This window comes from Podarcis pityusensis (assembly GCF_964106645.2).
Source record: "Podarcis pityusensis genome assembly, chromosome: 1".
Classification (NCBI taxonomy): domain Eukaryota; kingdom Metazoa; phylum Chordata; class Lepidosauria; order Squamata; family Lacertidae; genus Podarcis; species Podarcis pityusensis.
Window position 1 is genome coordinate 103431499 of NC_138028.1, and position 16355 is coordinate 103447853.

The 16355-nt window shown below is 39.0% G+C and overlaps 1 protein-coding gene across 2 annotated transcripts in view; it reads left to right on the top strand.

Annotated features, from left to right (window-relative positions):
• The window catches only part of ACVR2A (activin A receptor type 2A), a 57698-nt gene extending 44237 nt beyond the window's left edge, over positions 1-13461 (top strand). For both annotated transcript variants that reach the window (XM_081007594.1, XM_081007595.1), the window contains 7 exons: positions 788-931; positions 2067-2210; positions 3201-3346; positions 5247-5361; positions 6469-6607; positions 7802-7932; positions 9681-13461. In XM_081007594.1, the coding sequence (XP_080863720.1) occupies positions 788-931; positions 2067-2210; positions 3201-3346; positions 5247-5361; positions 6469-6607; positions 7802-7932; positions 9681-9875 (1014 nt within the window). In that variant the 3' untranslated portion in view covers positions 9876-13461. The remainder of the gene's footprint in view (positions 1-787; positions 932-2066; positions 2211-3200; positions 3347-5246; positions 5362-6468; positions 6608-7801; positions 7933-9680) is intronic.
• The last annotated feature ends 2894 nt before the right edge of the window (positions 13462-16355 follow it).

A 16355-nucleotide genomic window follows, 5' to 3' on the forward strand; every position in this document is an offset into this window, starting at 1 on the left:
GTGGGGGGCAAAAACGTTGAGCTTCTTTGGGGGGAGCCAGTGATCTACCACATACGTCCAGTGATCTACCAGTGGATAATGATCTACCTGTTGGACGTGCCTGATATAAACAAACTGCTCTTTATGTATTTGCATAACTTGGTTATCATTTGGAAAATTTGTTCCACATATTTGGTCTTGTGTGGCTAAATCTTTTCTGATATCTATTCATTGTCAAGCAAAACTGCCTCATAGAAGAGGGAAGCCTGTGTTTGTTTAGATAGGAAATGTCTAAAATAGGCACTGTAGGTTTTTATAGTGTTAAATAATTTTATAGTGTTAAATGAAATGGTATGCTTGCCTAAAAAGTGGTCTTGCCATCTCATCTAGCCCTGCAATTACACTTGGCAGGAGTAGTCACAACCTGTAAGCTGAATGTTACAGAACCTGATACACGCAGCTTAAAGGGCCTCAGGTGACCACTTGAGTTCTTCAATAGTTCTCTTGGATGATAGTTTCAGCTGTGCTTTAGGAAATACTTGGTGCCTGATGTATGGTTGCTTATTGTAATGTGTTTTGAAAAATAATTTTTTCAAGGAGACACAGGTGCAGCCATTCAATTATCTCAACAAATACGATCTTGGTAAGGTTTGGGACACTGCTGTATTAAAAGCCCAGTTTGCCTTCTGCTGTAAATTTTATTGGCAGAACTTGAGCCCCCCCCCCCATGTGTATGTTTCCCCTTCTCCATGCTAGAGGATTGTAGTACAGAAAACTAGAGTTTAATGGGTTTATCTGTTGTTTCTAGGATCCTGGACCACCACCTCCATCGCCACTGATGGGCCTGAAGCCACTGCAATTACTAGAGATCAAAGCTAGGGGAAGATTTGGCTGTGTCTGGAAAGCTCAGTTGTTAAATGAATATGTAGCTGTGAAAATATTCCCAATACAGGTATATAAACATCCTTATTAAGTGCTACACTGCTGTGAATTACAACTTCTTTGCAAATTGTTACATGTACAATCCAGAGAAATGCTGGAATTTCTTCCTTACACTGCTCTGAAAAGAGTAATATTACAGCAACCTATGAGTATCTAGCTATCTGTCTATCTAGGGTGCAGCAGCTCTAGGTGTACCATGAATTATGAGACAAATCGGGGTGTTTTGAATAATTCTGTTTTATTTAAGTTGGATTTCACTGTTAATAAGGCATCATATTGAGCTGCATCAGAAACACTCTAAACTTCGGAGTGGTTTGGAGACTTTAGCTTTCCAAAGTGCATGCCCACCTCCCATGCAAAGCTGAGGAAATGGGAGCTGCCCAGAGTGGCTGGGGAAATCCAGCCAGATGGGCAGGGTATAAATAATAATTTATTTATTTATTTATTTATTTATTTATTATTATTATTATTATTTATTAATTATTAAAACTTGAAAAGCAGCTTGTTTGTCTGGGATTTAAATGAAGTTTATTATCATATGTGACACACATTAAGGGTCTGGCACCTTGATGTTAGTGTTACTGTTTTTGCTAATTTGCATTGATTTCACTTACAACTAAGTTTGCAGTCCTAGCCTCACTTACCTGGGAGTAAGCCCCTTTGAATTCATTGAAACTAATTTGGGCTGTAATCCTAACCCTGCATATCAAGAAGTAAGCCCCAATGAAATCAACAGTATTTACTCCCTTGTAGTAGGGTTAGCTGGATACCTAACCCATAGACTGCAATCCTAACGTGTTCCATCAGTGCAAGGATTTCTACTTGCGCAGTGGAATTTCCTGCCCTTCTGCCCCTACACCCCCTAAATCTGTTCTAGCGGTACCCAGAAGAGCAGAAATCCTTGTCCTGATGGAACAAATAAGTTGGATACCATTCCTAGTCTGGATCCAACCCATTGTGTCTAAATGGACACAGGTCCGTATTTTCCAGGTCTCCTAAATTGCAAAGATTAGCAGTACTTCATTGGATGATTATATAAAAGACTGGTTTTCTTTTGACAGTGAATTAGGGAAATGTTATGAAAGTGCAGAAGAGATTTTTAATAGACATTTTGAATATATTAAAACATTTTTTTTCTTTTTAAGGACAAACAGTCATGGCAAAATGAATATGAAATATACAGCTTGCCTGGAATGAAGCATGAAAACATACTACAGTTTATTGGTGCTGAGAAACGAGGCACCAACATTGATGTTGATTTGTGGCTAATAACAGCGTTTCATGAAAAGGTTTGTTGTCTTTGTCAAGTACTACAGTTTTCATAACAGCCCCCTACTGCCCACCGTCTCTGAAAAAATGTTTGCTGTAAGAAAATGGATTTGGTGTATAGTCCTAAAGCATCTGTGCTTCAACAGGCTATTAAAAGTAGTTCTGGCCCTCAAACAATGAGTGTTTGCTGGGAATGTATATAGCAAAAAAAAAGTGCATTCTTGCTTCTACCATATTAGGCTAATGTTAAATTGTATTATGGATCTTGGAGGTGGAAAAGCTCAGCACGAAGTCCCCCCCACCCAATATATATTACGTTTATCCTCCCATTCTTTAAAACAAACAAATATGCAGTGTGGTTTATATCCACAGAGCTAATGGCTTTTAATTCTACTTTCTGTTCTGTTGAACAGACCTTGTGGTGTGAAACCATCTCTGTATTCTCACTGAGTTCCCTACCCTATGATCTTAGGCACAGAGTATCTTGGGTATCTATGGTTTTAGAACTGTGGATGTAATTAAGATGGGTGCCTAAATAAATGTGTGTGCTATTCTCTACATTCCTTGGAAATTTCCATGCAAGTTCTAAAGCCCGTTCTAGCTTACCAGTGGCTATTTTTTCCCTTATGAGTAAATCTGATGGAATTAGACTGAAAGGGAGTTCAGGATAATTGTCACATTGGAAATCAAACAGTTATCATGTCATCTCTAACAGGCGTGCATCTTAGTCAAGGCACTTATCAGAGCTGCATTCTAAATGTGTATGCAAACTTCCTTCTTGCAGCAGTATTGGAAATTGTGTGGCTCTTTCTTGATATTGTAGTGAATAAGGAGAAGCCTATGCTAGTCAAAAATATCTTTGTGTACATTGGAGCACTTACAAAGATCTGCAGCTGGGACACTTGTACTAGTTGTTTTACACCTATATCTTGTTATAGCCAGTTTGGGGGGGGGGGGGCTATGTTGAAAACCTGTAAGATGTTTAAAAAAAAATATTCTCTGTTGTTTAGGGTTCGCTTACTGACTTTTTGAAGGCTAATGTAGTCTCATGGAATGAGCTATGTCACATTGCGGAAAGTATGGCTAGAGGTTTGGCATACCTTCATGAGGACATCCCTGGTCTAAAAGATGGACACAAACCAGCTATATCCCATAGGTAAGAGATTTCACATACAGTGGTACCTCGGGTTAAGTACTTAATTCGTTCTGGAGGTCTGTTCTTAACCTGAAACTGTTCTTAACCTGAAGCACCACTTTAGCTAATGGGGCCTCCTGCTGCCGCCGTGACGCTGGAGCACGATTTCTGTTCTCATCCTGAAGCAAAGTTCTTAACCTGAAGCACTATTTCTGGGTTAGCGGAGTCTGTAACCTGAAGCGTATGTAACCTGAAGCATATGTAACCCAAGGTACCACCGTACCAGCTGAACTGTCACTGCATTTTAAATGTAAACAGAATAAATTAACTTCACAATCCTTCAGAGGTCCAGTAGTTGTATTATTTTATGTGATTGCACGACTGTAAGAAGTATATCATGTTTAGAGTTATGAAAAGCAACATTTGTATGTTGGTTGCCAAATTTAATTGATAATATTTATTTTGACAGTTTACATATCATTTATTTACAACTGTAGTGTGCGAAATACTCATTACGGTGAAAATAAAAAAATGAGTTAAAACGATAAAATCGTCATTAAAATAAAATAATTAAAATAAAAACAATTAAAATAGTATAATTTCCATCTCACTTACCTAATTCCAACCGCATCTGATGGGGTAGGGTTTCGCATAAAAAAAAACTTCAGGCCACTTTATAAATACGGTTCTGAAAGAGGAGGAGAACCTCAGGCCCAGGACCCAAATGTGCCCCCCTGACTGCTTTATCTGGTCCACAGGATTCTCCTAAGCTCATCTCTCTCACTGGGCCTTCACTATGCCCTCCTGGAGTGCTTTGGCCAGGCTAGAACATGTCCTTGAACCTTTGTGAGGCCTCTTGCTTGCCTGGATAGGGAAATGTGTGTGGATCTGAGGGAATGAAGCCCACTGGCTAAAAGCCACACACACACACACACACACACACACACACACACACACACACCCTCTAAAAAGTGAGTTTGAAAATGCCATTTGACACATTTCTTTCTCTTAAATACTATTATAGTGATACTTACACTATGAAAAGCCACTTTTCCATTACATAAGCAATGGAACAATACACTAGACACCAATATTAGTTTCGATGGATGAATGTATTTCTCATGGAGATGCTTGTGGCATTGAAGGGCAAGAAAACTTGTTACTCTTTAATTATATGACTGCGTATTTTACTGCTAAAAACAGCAGGTGCCTTCACCCTTTCAGTTTAAGACTAGGGCTTAGGAAGAATACAAAAATAATTGTTTACCTGTGTTGAGTTGTGCCCAACAGCAAGGAGAGTTCAGGTTTTAGTTTTCCCATGCCTCCTTGCAGGATCACAAATACAGAAAAGGTCTGAAACTCCAGCTTTCTGCCCCAAATTTGTGAAGCTTGTGAAGTAAAGTTAGCAAACTGAAAAACCTCTTTGAAGTGGCTTGTGGTGGTTCTTACACCAATACTATTCCTTCACTTGGCCCAATGAAAGCAATCTTTTAAAAAGAACAAACCGTGATGATGGCATGAAATGAGCGTGAGTTCAGGATCCTCTCCCCAATTCATATTAAATGGTTAGGAGAGAAACTGCCTCTCCTTTCTGCCCTCTACTCAATTCTCTATAGTGGAATGGTGGCATGATTTGTTTCCCTTCCCATTAGGATTTTGAACGGGCTGCAGCAGAGAGAGGCACCTTAGGAGCAAACAGCCTTCCTTCTCTGTACAGGACTCAGAAGGCCCAAGGGTTGCTGGTGATCACTGCTTACAGCTTTGTAAGAGCCAGCATTTGTGAGCCCCTGATGATAGTTACACTTAATGAATAAATCTAAGCTGAGGTTCAAACATATGCAGGTGTTATTCAGCAAGGTATTTTTAAGCTTTATGATTATGTAGCAATTTTTATATTGGTGCATGTTTTCTTTTTTCCAAGGGACATCAAAAGCAAGAATGTGTTGTTGAAAAATAATCTTACAGCTTGTATTGCTGACTTCGGCCTTGCTTTAAAATTTGAGGCTGGGAAGTCAGCAGGTGACACACATGGTCAGGTAAGTTTAAAGAATTGTGATTCTTTTTGTGATTGAAATAAATTGCCCTATTTTCTGGAGTTTTCCATGAGAGGGAGGAGGCTTCCAGACTTGTTGTTATGAAAATCAGACTAGGTCTATCACATCAGTTTTGAATGCTTTCTCTTGATAAAATGTAGCATAGTAATCATTGATACGAGCACTTTAACACTGCAGAGAAACTACCGTATATACTCGAGTAGAAGCCGACTTTTTCAGCACATTTTTTATGCTGAAAAAGCCCCCCTCGGCTTACCCTTGAGTGAGGCAGCGGCGGAGGGACGAGTGGCCTGAAAGGAGCCCTTTCTCGCCGCTGGTTCCGCCGTCTGCCTCTCGCAAGGGCAGGCACAGGAGCCGCGGTTGGGAGAGGCACTGCTCTGTGCCTCTCGCAGCTGCGGCTCCTATGCCTGCTATTGCCAGCGGCAGAGGCAGCGGCAGAGGGACGAGCAGCCCGAAAGCAGCCCTTTTGGGCTACTTGTTCTCCCTCCGCCACTGCCGTTACCACCAGGTTTGTGGTGTGGTGAACCGGCTTATACTTGAATCAATAGGTTTTCCCAGTTTTTTGTGCTAAAATTACATGCCTCGGCTTATATTTGGGTCGGCTTATACTCAAGTATATACGGTAATACCAAGTAGGCAAATTTAAACTGTTAGTTTGCTTTCAGACATGATTCTCCTTCCTCTTATGAAGCCTGAAAGAGATCTAAAACATAGATTTATGTAACTTTTGGGGCAGGATGGAGCGCACACCTTTGCCAATAGTTCTCGTATCTCTTAATTCCTTTATTAGCCATTTTGAAAGAATGCTGATGGCTACTGAAACATAAAAAATAATAATAATGCTCTTTTAGTATGCAATATTCTGGACAGCTTACTTGTTAAGAAATGTTATTGAATTTTCATTTGGTTTAGAATGTGAGCTATTCCAAAGTAAAATGAAAGACTTCAGAGCTTTACGTAATTTCCATTCAAATGGCAATTAACGATGTTTAAAAATTTCGCTAGAACACATGCTGGATGTTAGCAGATTTTGAAACCTGAATAACATACGGTTGTGACCCTAACATCTAGTGATTATTTATTTTCAAGGTTGGAACCCGAAGATATATGGCTCCAGAAGTGTTAGAAGGTGCCATAAACTTCCAGCGGGATGCGTTTTTGAGAATAGACATGTATGCCATGGGACTAGTCCTGTGGGAACTTGCATCGCGATGTACTGCATCAGACGGTAAGTAAAATGTATATGCGTTGTACACACATGAAATGTTCTAAGCTCACATTATTTCCGCTGGATACATATAAAGAGAAATTAAAGCAAAACTGTCCATGAGTGTTGGTACAGAACCCAGAAAACAGCATCTGACCGGAGTCAGCAAACAGCCCATTCATCTTGAAATCTACCCATGTAGGAGGTTACCAGGAGCAAGTAGTAGCTTAATCAAATTCTCGCTGTTGAAGCAGACTGTAGTGCAATCTGTTTCTACTCTTTTCTGCAGTCTTTCAGCAATGTGGGAGTGGAGCAGATAATCTTACGTATAATTACAGAATGCAGGGTTGAAGCAAGGTGAATTCACCTTACAGAAGGGAGCAGAAGTGGTTTTCCAAAGGGTATTTGTAGATATCTTGCAAAAGCAGAGTTTTGAGATGGCCATTCATTAATATGGATATCTGAACAGGTGTGAATGAACTCGAAGCCCTAAGCCATCAACCCAAACTGATCAAACATGTCAAGGCAAGAATAAAATGTATTTGGGGTTGTAACTAACTTCAACTGAACATTGGAGTGAGTTGTTACCCTTATAAAAACATCCTGGCATGGCATGTTACCCTCTGCAGTTTTTAATGCTTGGAGAGCAAACTGACTGTTCTTTGGGGATATTGTGTACTGAAGTGCAATGACTATGCCCTAAAAGGACAAACTTGAATCACTGACCTCAAGTTGATGCACAAGATGATGATGATGATGATGATGATTTTATTTATACCCCACCCTCCCCAGCCAAGGCCGGGCTCAGAGCGGCTTACAAGCAATAATAAAAACAAGTTGAATGATTACAACTTAAAAACAAAATTAAAATACAACATTAAAATATTAAAATGTAGCCTCAATGCAGGAGGCTAGATGTGCTTCTAGAATATGGGGATTCCCCCATACCACAATTTTTAAGTTCCCACATGCAAGCATTTGGATGGAACATCTTGACTTGTCTATATTTTACTGATAATAGAAGCTTAACTGAAATTGTGAATTGAACCCCACATTCTGTAGAAGATAGGTGCATGAACCATGGGAGATTCATTATGCTCAATGAACAGCCATGGGCATGTTGCCAATTTTTAGCCTAGTGTTCTACCCTAAGCAGCATGGAAGAATGATGTATAAATGTGATTTACCTAACAGTTTGTCTTTTTTAAAATACAGGACCTGTGGATGAGTACATGTTGCCTTTTGAGGAAGAGGTGGGCCAGCATCCCTCCCTTGAAGATATGCAGGAGGTTGTAGTACATAAAAAGAAGAGGCCTGTTTTGCGAGAGTGTTGGCAGAAGCATGCTGTAAGTAATATGCTCAAACTTGCAGGGTAATATTGAAGCTTCCATTTGTAATTAAATTTCACCTGCAGAAATGTTGTTTTAAAAATTCTATAGTGAAACTAAGATTCAGGGTACCAGACTATATTTTTGGAGAAGTTTAAACCAAGGGATGTTTAAAAAGTTTTACTATCTTTCAGGTGTTTACTTGGAGGCAGTAACATATTCAGCTGTTTAACATGTTTCTTGAAGTTCAGGGGGGAAATCATGGGCACAATTGAGCATAAATTGAGCATTTTAAAAGTAATGAATGGGGCTTTGTCACAATTAACGTAGATCCAGTTGATTTCTATGGGATTACATTGTGACTATCTTCTGCCATATCCTATTGGTGTTTCAAATTGGTGCGATGCAAAGGTAAACTATGTTATGCAGAAGCAAACACAACTGTTGGTCTTGCTCTGTGTAGTAGAAATCACAGATTTATAAAAGAGCCTGTAAGAATGATAATTTAAAAAGTGAAACATTTTGTAGTACTGTATACTTCAGGTGTTTAAAATTGTAAAAAAATTGTCTCGTCTCATAGAGTGCAAAAACTCGTGGCTCAGCCAGTTTGCAAGAAAGTTTATTGAATGAAAATTGGTTTGCAGTGTTACTTCATTGCAAGTTGCCGTTAATACTAGTAGTAATGTTTCCATATAATGGTTTTACAGGATTTTTCTCCTTTAGAATGTTAGAATCATAGAATCATAGAGTTGGAAGAGACCACAAGGGCCATCGAGTCCAACCCCCTGCCAAGCAGGAAACACCATCAGAGCACTCCAGACATATGGTTGTCAAGCCTCTGCTTAAAGACCTCCAAAGGAGGAGACTCCACCACACTCCTTGGCAGCAAATTCCACTGTCGAACAGCTCTTACTGTCAGGAAGTTCTTCCTAATGTTTAGGTGGAATCTTCATTCTTGTAGTTTGGATCCATTGCTCCGTGTCCGCTTCTCTGGAGCAGCAGAAAACAACCTTTCTCCCTCCTCTATGTGACATCCTTTTATATATTTGAACATGGCTATCATATCACCCCTTAACCTCCTCTTCTCCAGGCTAAACATGCCCAGCTCCCTTAGCCGTTCCTCATAAGGCATCGTTTCCAGGCCTTTGACCATTTTGGTTGCCCTCCTCTGGACACGTTCCAGTTTGTCAGTGTCCTTCTTGAACTGTGGTGCCCAGAACTGGACACAGTACTCCAGGTGAGGTCTGACCAGAGCAGAATACAGTGGCACTATTACTTCCCTTGATCTAGATGCTATACTCCTATTGATGCAGCCCAGAATTGCATTGGCTTTTTTAGCTGCCGCGTCACACTGTTGGCTCATGTCAAGTTTGTGGTCAACCAAGACTCCTAGATCTTGTTAAAAGTTGATAACCATGATCTTGAATTGGACACCTGGTTAATTGGTAGCAAGTGCATGCACATAAGGGAGAACAGGTGTAATACGCGTTCTGCAGCCCCAATCCAAATGCTGGCTGCAGAATTAGGCAGTTTCCAAGCCATCTTCAAGAGCAGCCTCATGTACAGAATGTTTAAGAGTTCTCCGAATGGGAGGTTATTAAATTTGTTTTTAAACAAGTGTGTGTTACTATAAGAGGGATTCAGGTTTCTTCTAAGATTATCACATGCTTGACAGCTTACGTCAAAAATTGAATGTTTCCATTCTAATTATGTTGTTGATGATGATTACTTTGTATTTAATGTAATTTATACACCTTCCTTTTTAGGGAATGGCAATGCTCTGTGAAACAATAGAAGAGTGTTGGGATCATGATGCAGAAGCTCGATTATCAGCAGGCTGTGTAGAGGAAAGGATTATTCAGATGCAAAGACTAACAAACATTATAACAACAGAGGACATTGTGACTGTGGTCACCATGGTGACAAATGTAGACTTTCCTCCCAAAGAATCCAGTCTATGATAGCTACAATGGTCACACATCTTTACCCATCAGACTCTGAACTGGAGCTGCTAAGCTAACGGGCCTGTTTCTGCTCAACAGTTTTCTCTGTGTGAAATTATGGAATGGTAAGTTTGTCTTTGGAGTGTGAGTAGGAAGACGCCTCCTTGCCCTACTCCAGACATGAATCCAGGAGACTTACTGCATTCCTTGCATATGCCAGAAGGACGTGGGACTGAGAATACGGCAAGGTGATGTTTCAGGAACTTATTTGAAGAACATGGACCTATCCTGGCTGGTGAAAGATTTTAAAAGCTGACATTGTATTTCTTAATATGTCAGAGACACTAATTCCTTAAAATGAACTACTGCTATTTTTTTTAAATCAAACATTTCATTTCAGATTTAAGAAAAAAGGGTAACTTGTTTTTATTGCATTTGCTGTTGTGTTTATATAAATGACTATTGTAATGCCAATATGACACAGCTTGTGAATGTTTAGTGTGCTGCTGTTCTATGTAATCAACGTGGGATCTAGCAAAAAGGCTTCCAAGCATTACTTAACCTCCCTCAACAAGGTATACCTCAGTTCCACCTATGCTAAATTGACAACACTAACAAAACTGAAATAATTGATTGATCTGAATTTTGTAAAATATGTATTACAGATTCACAGTGTTTTGTTTTTTTAAATAAAAAGATGGTAAGCTGTGCTTCATGCCAACAGACAATGGCCATTCCTAAAACAGTGGTATTAGCCTTTCTGTGTTCTAGCTTGTGTATAAAAAAGTATTGTTTGAAATGGCAAATTCCCCGGTTTCTAGTTTAAAGCTTTTATTTTACCTCCACTTCCCAAAATATTGCATACATTTATTTTACTAAATATTATTTAGGTTTGCTGTGTGACAATATTTTAAAGATTTAAGCATGACTTAAAAATTTAAATTTTTATGTGAGCTATGGCACTGGAAAGCTCTCAATTTTAATTCTTTTTAAGGAAGATTTTTTTCCAATCTATGTATGTTAATGTTCTGCCTAGTGTATTTTCTGTTTCACTAAACAGGATACAGCACCTTCTGTATCACTGTTTCAGGATCACCTCAGGAAGCTTCATTACCCAGAACTCCTCACTCTTCATGTGTTGCCTTTTGCAGCTTCACAACACTTGATTTTTGGTGCCGACTTGTCAGAGTAGTATTTTTCTGTGATGCATAGGTTTGCCCTGTGGTCACTAAATTAAAAATAAGTTACACATTCACTCTCAAAATATGCTTGCCATCAAATGCAATTATTTCTGTAGAGATTACAATGTAGCACAGTCTAGAAAAAACAACCATACAACTTTAAATTTAAACTACTGTATTCAAGAGTTATAGGCATTTAAGAAGTTAAGCCTTACCATAAAAAAAGAAAACTCTAGTAACTGGGCAGCAAGTAGACAGGTGCCAAAGTACTTCTCAAAAGTAATAATACACTAGAGTTATTTGATCAGCTACATGTACACAGGCCAAAGTAAGTTAACTGTCTAAATCTAAAGTACAGAACCAACAGTAGCCAGTGTTACGAGATTCTGGTCAGGTGCATTAGACTTTTAAATCGTGTTTTTTAATGTCACAATCAGAAGTTCACTGTGAATGTTCTTGTAACAGTTATTTATTTAAGCCACAGTGTTTTCTTATGTACCAAATCTCTGGGAACAAATAAGAATTATTTATTAACAAAATTTTGATCACCAAACTTGCTAGGAAGAGCAGTAATAGCAGAGTTGTTTTGTGTGTAACTGGCATACCACCCAGAGGTTTTTTTAATTTATCTTTTTTTCTGTAGCCGTAAGGTCTGATTGGGTTAAAAATACTGTTGGGCACAATTGCTATTTTTCTTTGTTGACAGAGGGACTTTGAATTATTACTGTTATTTGGACTAAGGTAAATTATGTGCTTGCTTCTGATTTTAGGGCTTGATATAACAACTTAAGAAGTCTTGCCTGAAAATATCCAAATGGACAGATATTAGGACAATGTAGGAACTGTGTATTGGTGATTATCCAGAAACATGTAAATACAGTAACAAGTTTAAAACACAGTTGCCATGTTTGTTTTGGAGAATCTACTCCAATTTTTAATAGAGCAGCTTTCCATCAAACACTAATTTCCACCAATATGATCCCTGAGCCAGGTGGCAACTTTTCTCTTGTGTATTTTTTGCTAATGCATTTCCGTTTGCAGGTCATATAGGGAAAATCATCAGAACTTGACAATCAAATGGGGTAATGTCTCCATCCTTTTTTTAAAAAAATGACTTTTGAAATCCCCCAATAAGTACCTTTATTCAGATTTTTAGAGAATTATCATGAATTAATTGTTCAGGAAAAATATCTTACTTTTTAAAAGCTATTTTGGTAGAATCTGTGAAATTGCTAAAATTCACCAAACTGTAGATCCATATTTAAGATATTGCAGAGAACCTCAACATCTTTGTTTCCAACTTATGCGGAAAATGTAGAGGTGGGCAAGTTTTAAAATGCTTAAGCCAAGACCCACAAATAAAGCCACATATTAAGAGAGAAAAAGGCTGAGCCTAGGATGCTCTGGTTTCTGGCAGATATTGTGACCATTGTTGCTTTTTGTATTTGAACCATACAGCGTGTGTGGATCTGGCCAGCTCGGGTGGTTTACCTTGTATTTTTGACTTGTGAAGAAAAGCTTAGGGCTATGGCTCAAGCTTTCAGTTGTCTTTGGTTTGCCTGTATCTACTTAGTTGGCTGCCATATAATTGCCACAGAATTTAACTGATTAGCCAGTTTTGTGATCAACTCAGAAGTCTAAACCCTGCAATACCTTTTCAGTTTGTGTTAGATGCTAAGAACGTATATCACATGATGCATGACTACTCTTTGTACAGTTCCTACTAAATATAACTTAGCATTTCGGAACAGATTGTGCCTCGTAATTGTTGGAGTTCTTTGACCTAGCGTTCTCATTCATGGTGGTATTCTGAAAATGAGTCTGGATTAAAATACACAACATTATACCTTCTTTGATAGCGAAATCCATGTGGAGTAGCTCTTGCATAACTAAGGTGTAATCAGATGTAGTAGTAATAAATATTGTTCATACTACAGTTCTACAGAATAAATTGCTGATTGTAGTTTAACAAAGTGAGGTGACTTGATTGGTTGACCTTTTTCCAGTTTTCTCTTTTTAACCTTTTTAATGCATTTTTATTAGGAATATTTGGTATAAGATGCAGAAAGCTATGTACAGGATTATGAGCAAACAATGATAGTATCCTTGTTGGAACACCATTTACCTCAAGATACTCAACCAGCAGTACGTTTTGGTTTTTTTTAAATGCACACTCAGTCCATATAAGATGTTACCTCTCAAGATATTGGTAAGCAATTATTTTAGCTTTACTCTGTACTTGTCAGTGTTCTTGGCACAGGTGGTTGTACTACTGTCAAATTGCTCTTGCTATTTTTTGGCAAGTATTTAAAAAGAAAATAACCCCCATTCTGGATAAATGATTGTGAAATATTGTATAAATAAAATGTATGCGCTCTTTCGTTATTCCCACAAAGATGAATAAAAATTTAAGTGACTACTAAGATTGGCATAGTCTTTCTCCCCCGCCCCATTTTAATTTTAATTCTTTGAATTTATGTATGCTGGGTGGCATTCAACATTTTACACATTCCCAAGACTTCTGCTTTCTCTGCAATATTTATTCCAGAGGGTTCCCTAACTTTCTGGAACCGATGGTAGGGGGAACGGGGGAGGAGTCCTGTTGTGCAAGCAGAAGACCATTGCAGAATTCGGTAGGAACATATATGTATATTGCCCAGCATGTTTATACTCCCTTGCTCTGTCATTCAGAAGTGGTTGAAAAAAGGGATGATCCGAACTACTCTGTACATCCTTAAACAGGCCCTTGCTGAGCTGACAACTGCGACTGGATTTCTCCCACCACCATCAGTGTAAACAGCCGTGTTTAAGATTAGAATAAAAAGACACTGTCTTTCTATACATGTTATAAATTAGTGTGTGAAGCTAGATGTTGTCATGGCACTATTTTGGTATTCACTCTCATACAATTGCAAGGGTATGAGAGGGGGAGAGCACAACTGCACTCATTCTCATCCCTGCCACTTTCCATATATTGGAGCGAGGGCCTGAACTAATAAAACGGCTGTTGGAACCTTGTGTTTGTGCAAACAGGGCTCCTAAATTTGAAGGACAGTGTATTTACATAAACCCTACTTTTTACCAAGTGAGAAAAACTGAAGGCTCATTCAGAGTTTGTCTACCAATATGTAATGAATTCTGGCTGTTGATGGAATCACTCCTGTGATTACAGATTGTCGGGCTACAACATATGGACCAAGAGCTACTGAACCCTCCCCTCTATAAGCTGTTACAGTTGCCTGATACTGGTAAACAAATAACCAATAAAGAGATCTTGTCTGCTCTTTTGTTGCAGCTAAAGTGGGCTGAGGGAAGAAGAGAAAGTCTGATACTTAACTACCAAAGCAATACCAGTGTTAAGGGATAGTAAAGGCTGCTCAATACTCTCTTCAATTGCTCTTGTGTGGATGAATACCTGACTGTTTGCATAGCAGGCATGCAGGCCTTGACTGAAAATACCACACACACACCCCCAAAAAACACCCCCACCTATATTGTCTGATTCTGCACTGTGAACTATGGTGGTAACCCTGTCTTCCAAGTGTGTGTAAGACACTATCACATCTAACACAACAACTGGGACTGCAAATTAAAGTGGCAGCAGATATTCATACATGTTTCTTCCCAAATGTGAAGCTCTCTCCATGATACTTTCTCTTCACCCAGGCTTACTACTTCTACCAGATTACAACTGGGAAGGAGGAGGAATTTGGTGATGGACTGCAGGAAAGTGCATCACACAGACCTGCGATCTTAAATTGTATCTGCTGCTGCTGTCAGTTATCCTAGCATGGGGAGTTTTTTCTTACATACAGTAATTTGGAGCACTTACAGGTGTGCGTGTACACACACACACACACACACACACACACACGGGGGTTCCTTCTACTGGTCATATAGCCATAAATATTACTGACACAAAACAGTTCTTTCTGGTGCATAATGGGCCACAATTTTAAATCTACTTATACAACTGGTTTTCATCAAGTGGTTTTGTACTGCCGAATAAGCCGAATATCCACATACAGTTTTACAATAGCCTGATTAATACAGTCAACTGAGAATGACATTTCCTCATTTCTGAAGTCTATTGTGTGCGTGCTCTGGCCCTATCTCCTAAAGAAAATAAATGCCATACATTATTTAACAGCAGTTTATAGTTTACCATGACAGTGTGCAAAAAGGTGCGCTGATAACGTATTGTATCCAATCAAACAGCTGAAAATACAAATCCAGTTTTTTCTCTCTCCTCCTCCCCCCCCATTTACTCTCCATTCAAATTTAAGATTACTGTACGGGTGTGTAGCTATTTCAGAATTTTAAAAGAAGCTACAGAAGAAAATAGAGCATGCATATATGGCAAAGACACATGAGGTAGTTTAGAAATAAGTACTAACAAGACAATCAAGTTAAATTCGCACAAACATACCAACGCCCAGTAGCTGCTTTGATAATATAGATCCAACAGTAAAAACTAGCTCCAAAGAATCATGAGTTATCTGCTGCTCTTGAAACTTCTAGGAATTAATGGGATTTTTGATAAAGAACCAGTTTAATATAGCAGTAAAGGCTACAGAGAGGTCCTACATCAGATGAGAAGTGATAAGGACAAGAGAACAAAAGGTAGACAGCTGGGTTTGAGGGAAGGCAAGGCTAAGAATCAGTATTTTTTTAGAAAAACATTTTACAAGTGCAGCACAGCACAGCACAATGTTTCCTCATACTAAAGCAGGCAGCCTTCTCCAGCCCGATTCCCCCAAGTGCTGTTGAACTACACAATTACCATCATTCCTGGCAATTCTGCTTGGGGATGTTAAAGAGTACATCATCATCTAGAGGGCCCCCACTGGAGAAGTAACCTTCAAACCAGGAGCTAGAAACACTCCCCAAACTTTATGAAAATAACCACATGAGCAATTGACCCTGTACAGCTGGAATGAGGAACCTTGGGTCCTGTGGACACAGCCAATGGCCAGAGGTGATACACAAGTGTGTTGCTGAACTACAACTGCTAACAGCCCCCATTTAGCTATGAAACAGTGTAGCCCAAAGGCTTTGAAACAAGGCTCCTTGAGCATTAAGAAAGCAGTTGGTTTGTGGGGATATTCAAGACAATTATTAAAGCTGACTTCTCTTTCTCTGAGTAGTGCAGGTTAGGAGCTGCCTTCCATGAAGACTGAAGCTCCACACTCCATCACTGCCCCATTCTAAACTTCCAATTTAAATTGCCCCATAGGTTCACATATATATCCATATATACGTATTTACATTGATTTTTTTTTGCAAATTATAGTCCCCAATACTGCTAGGTGGTAAG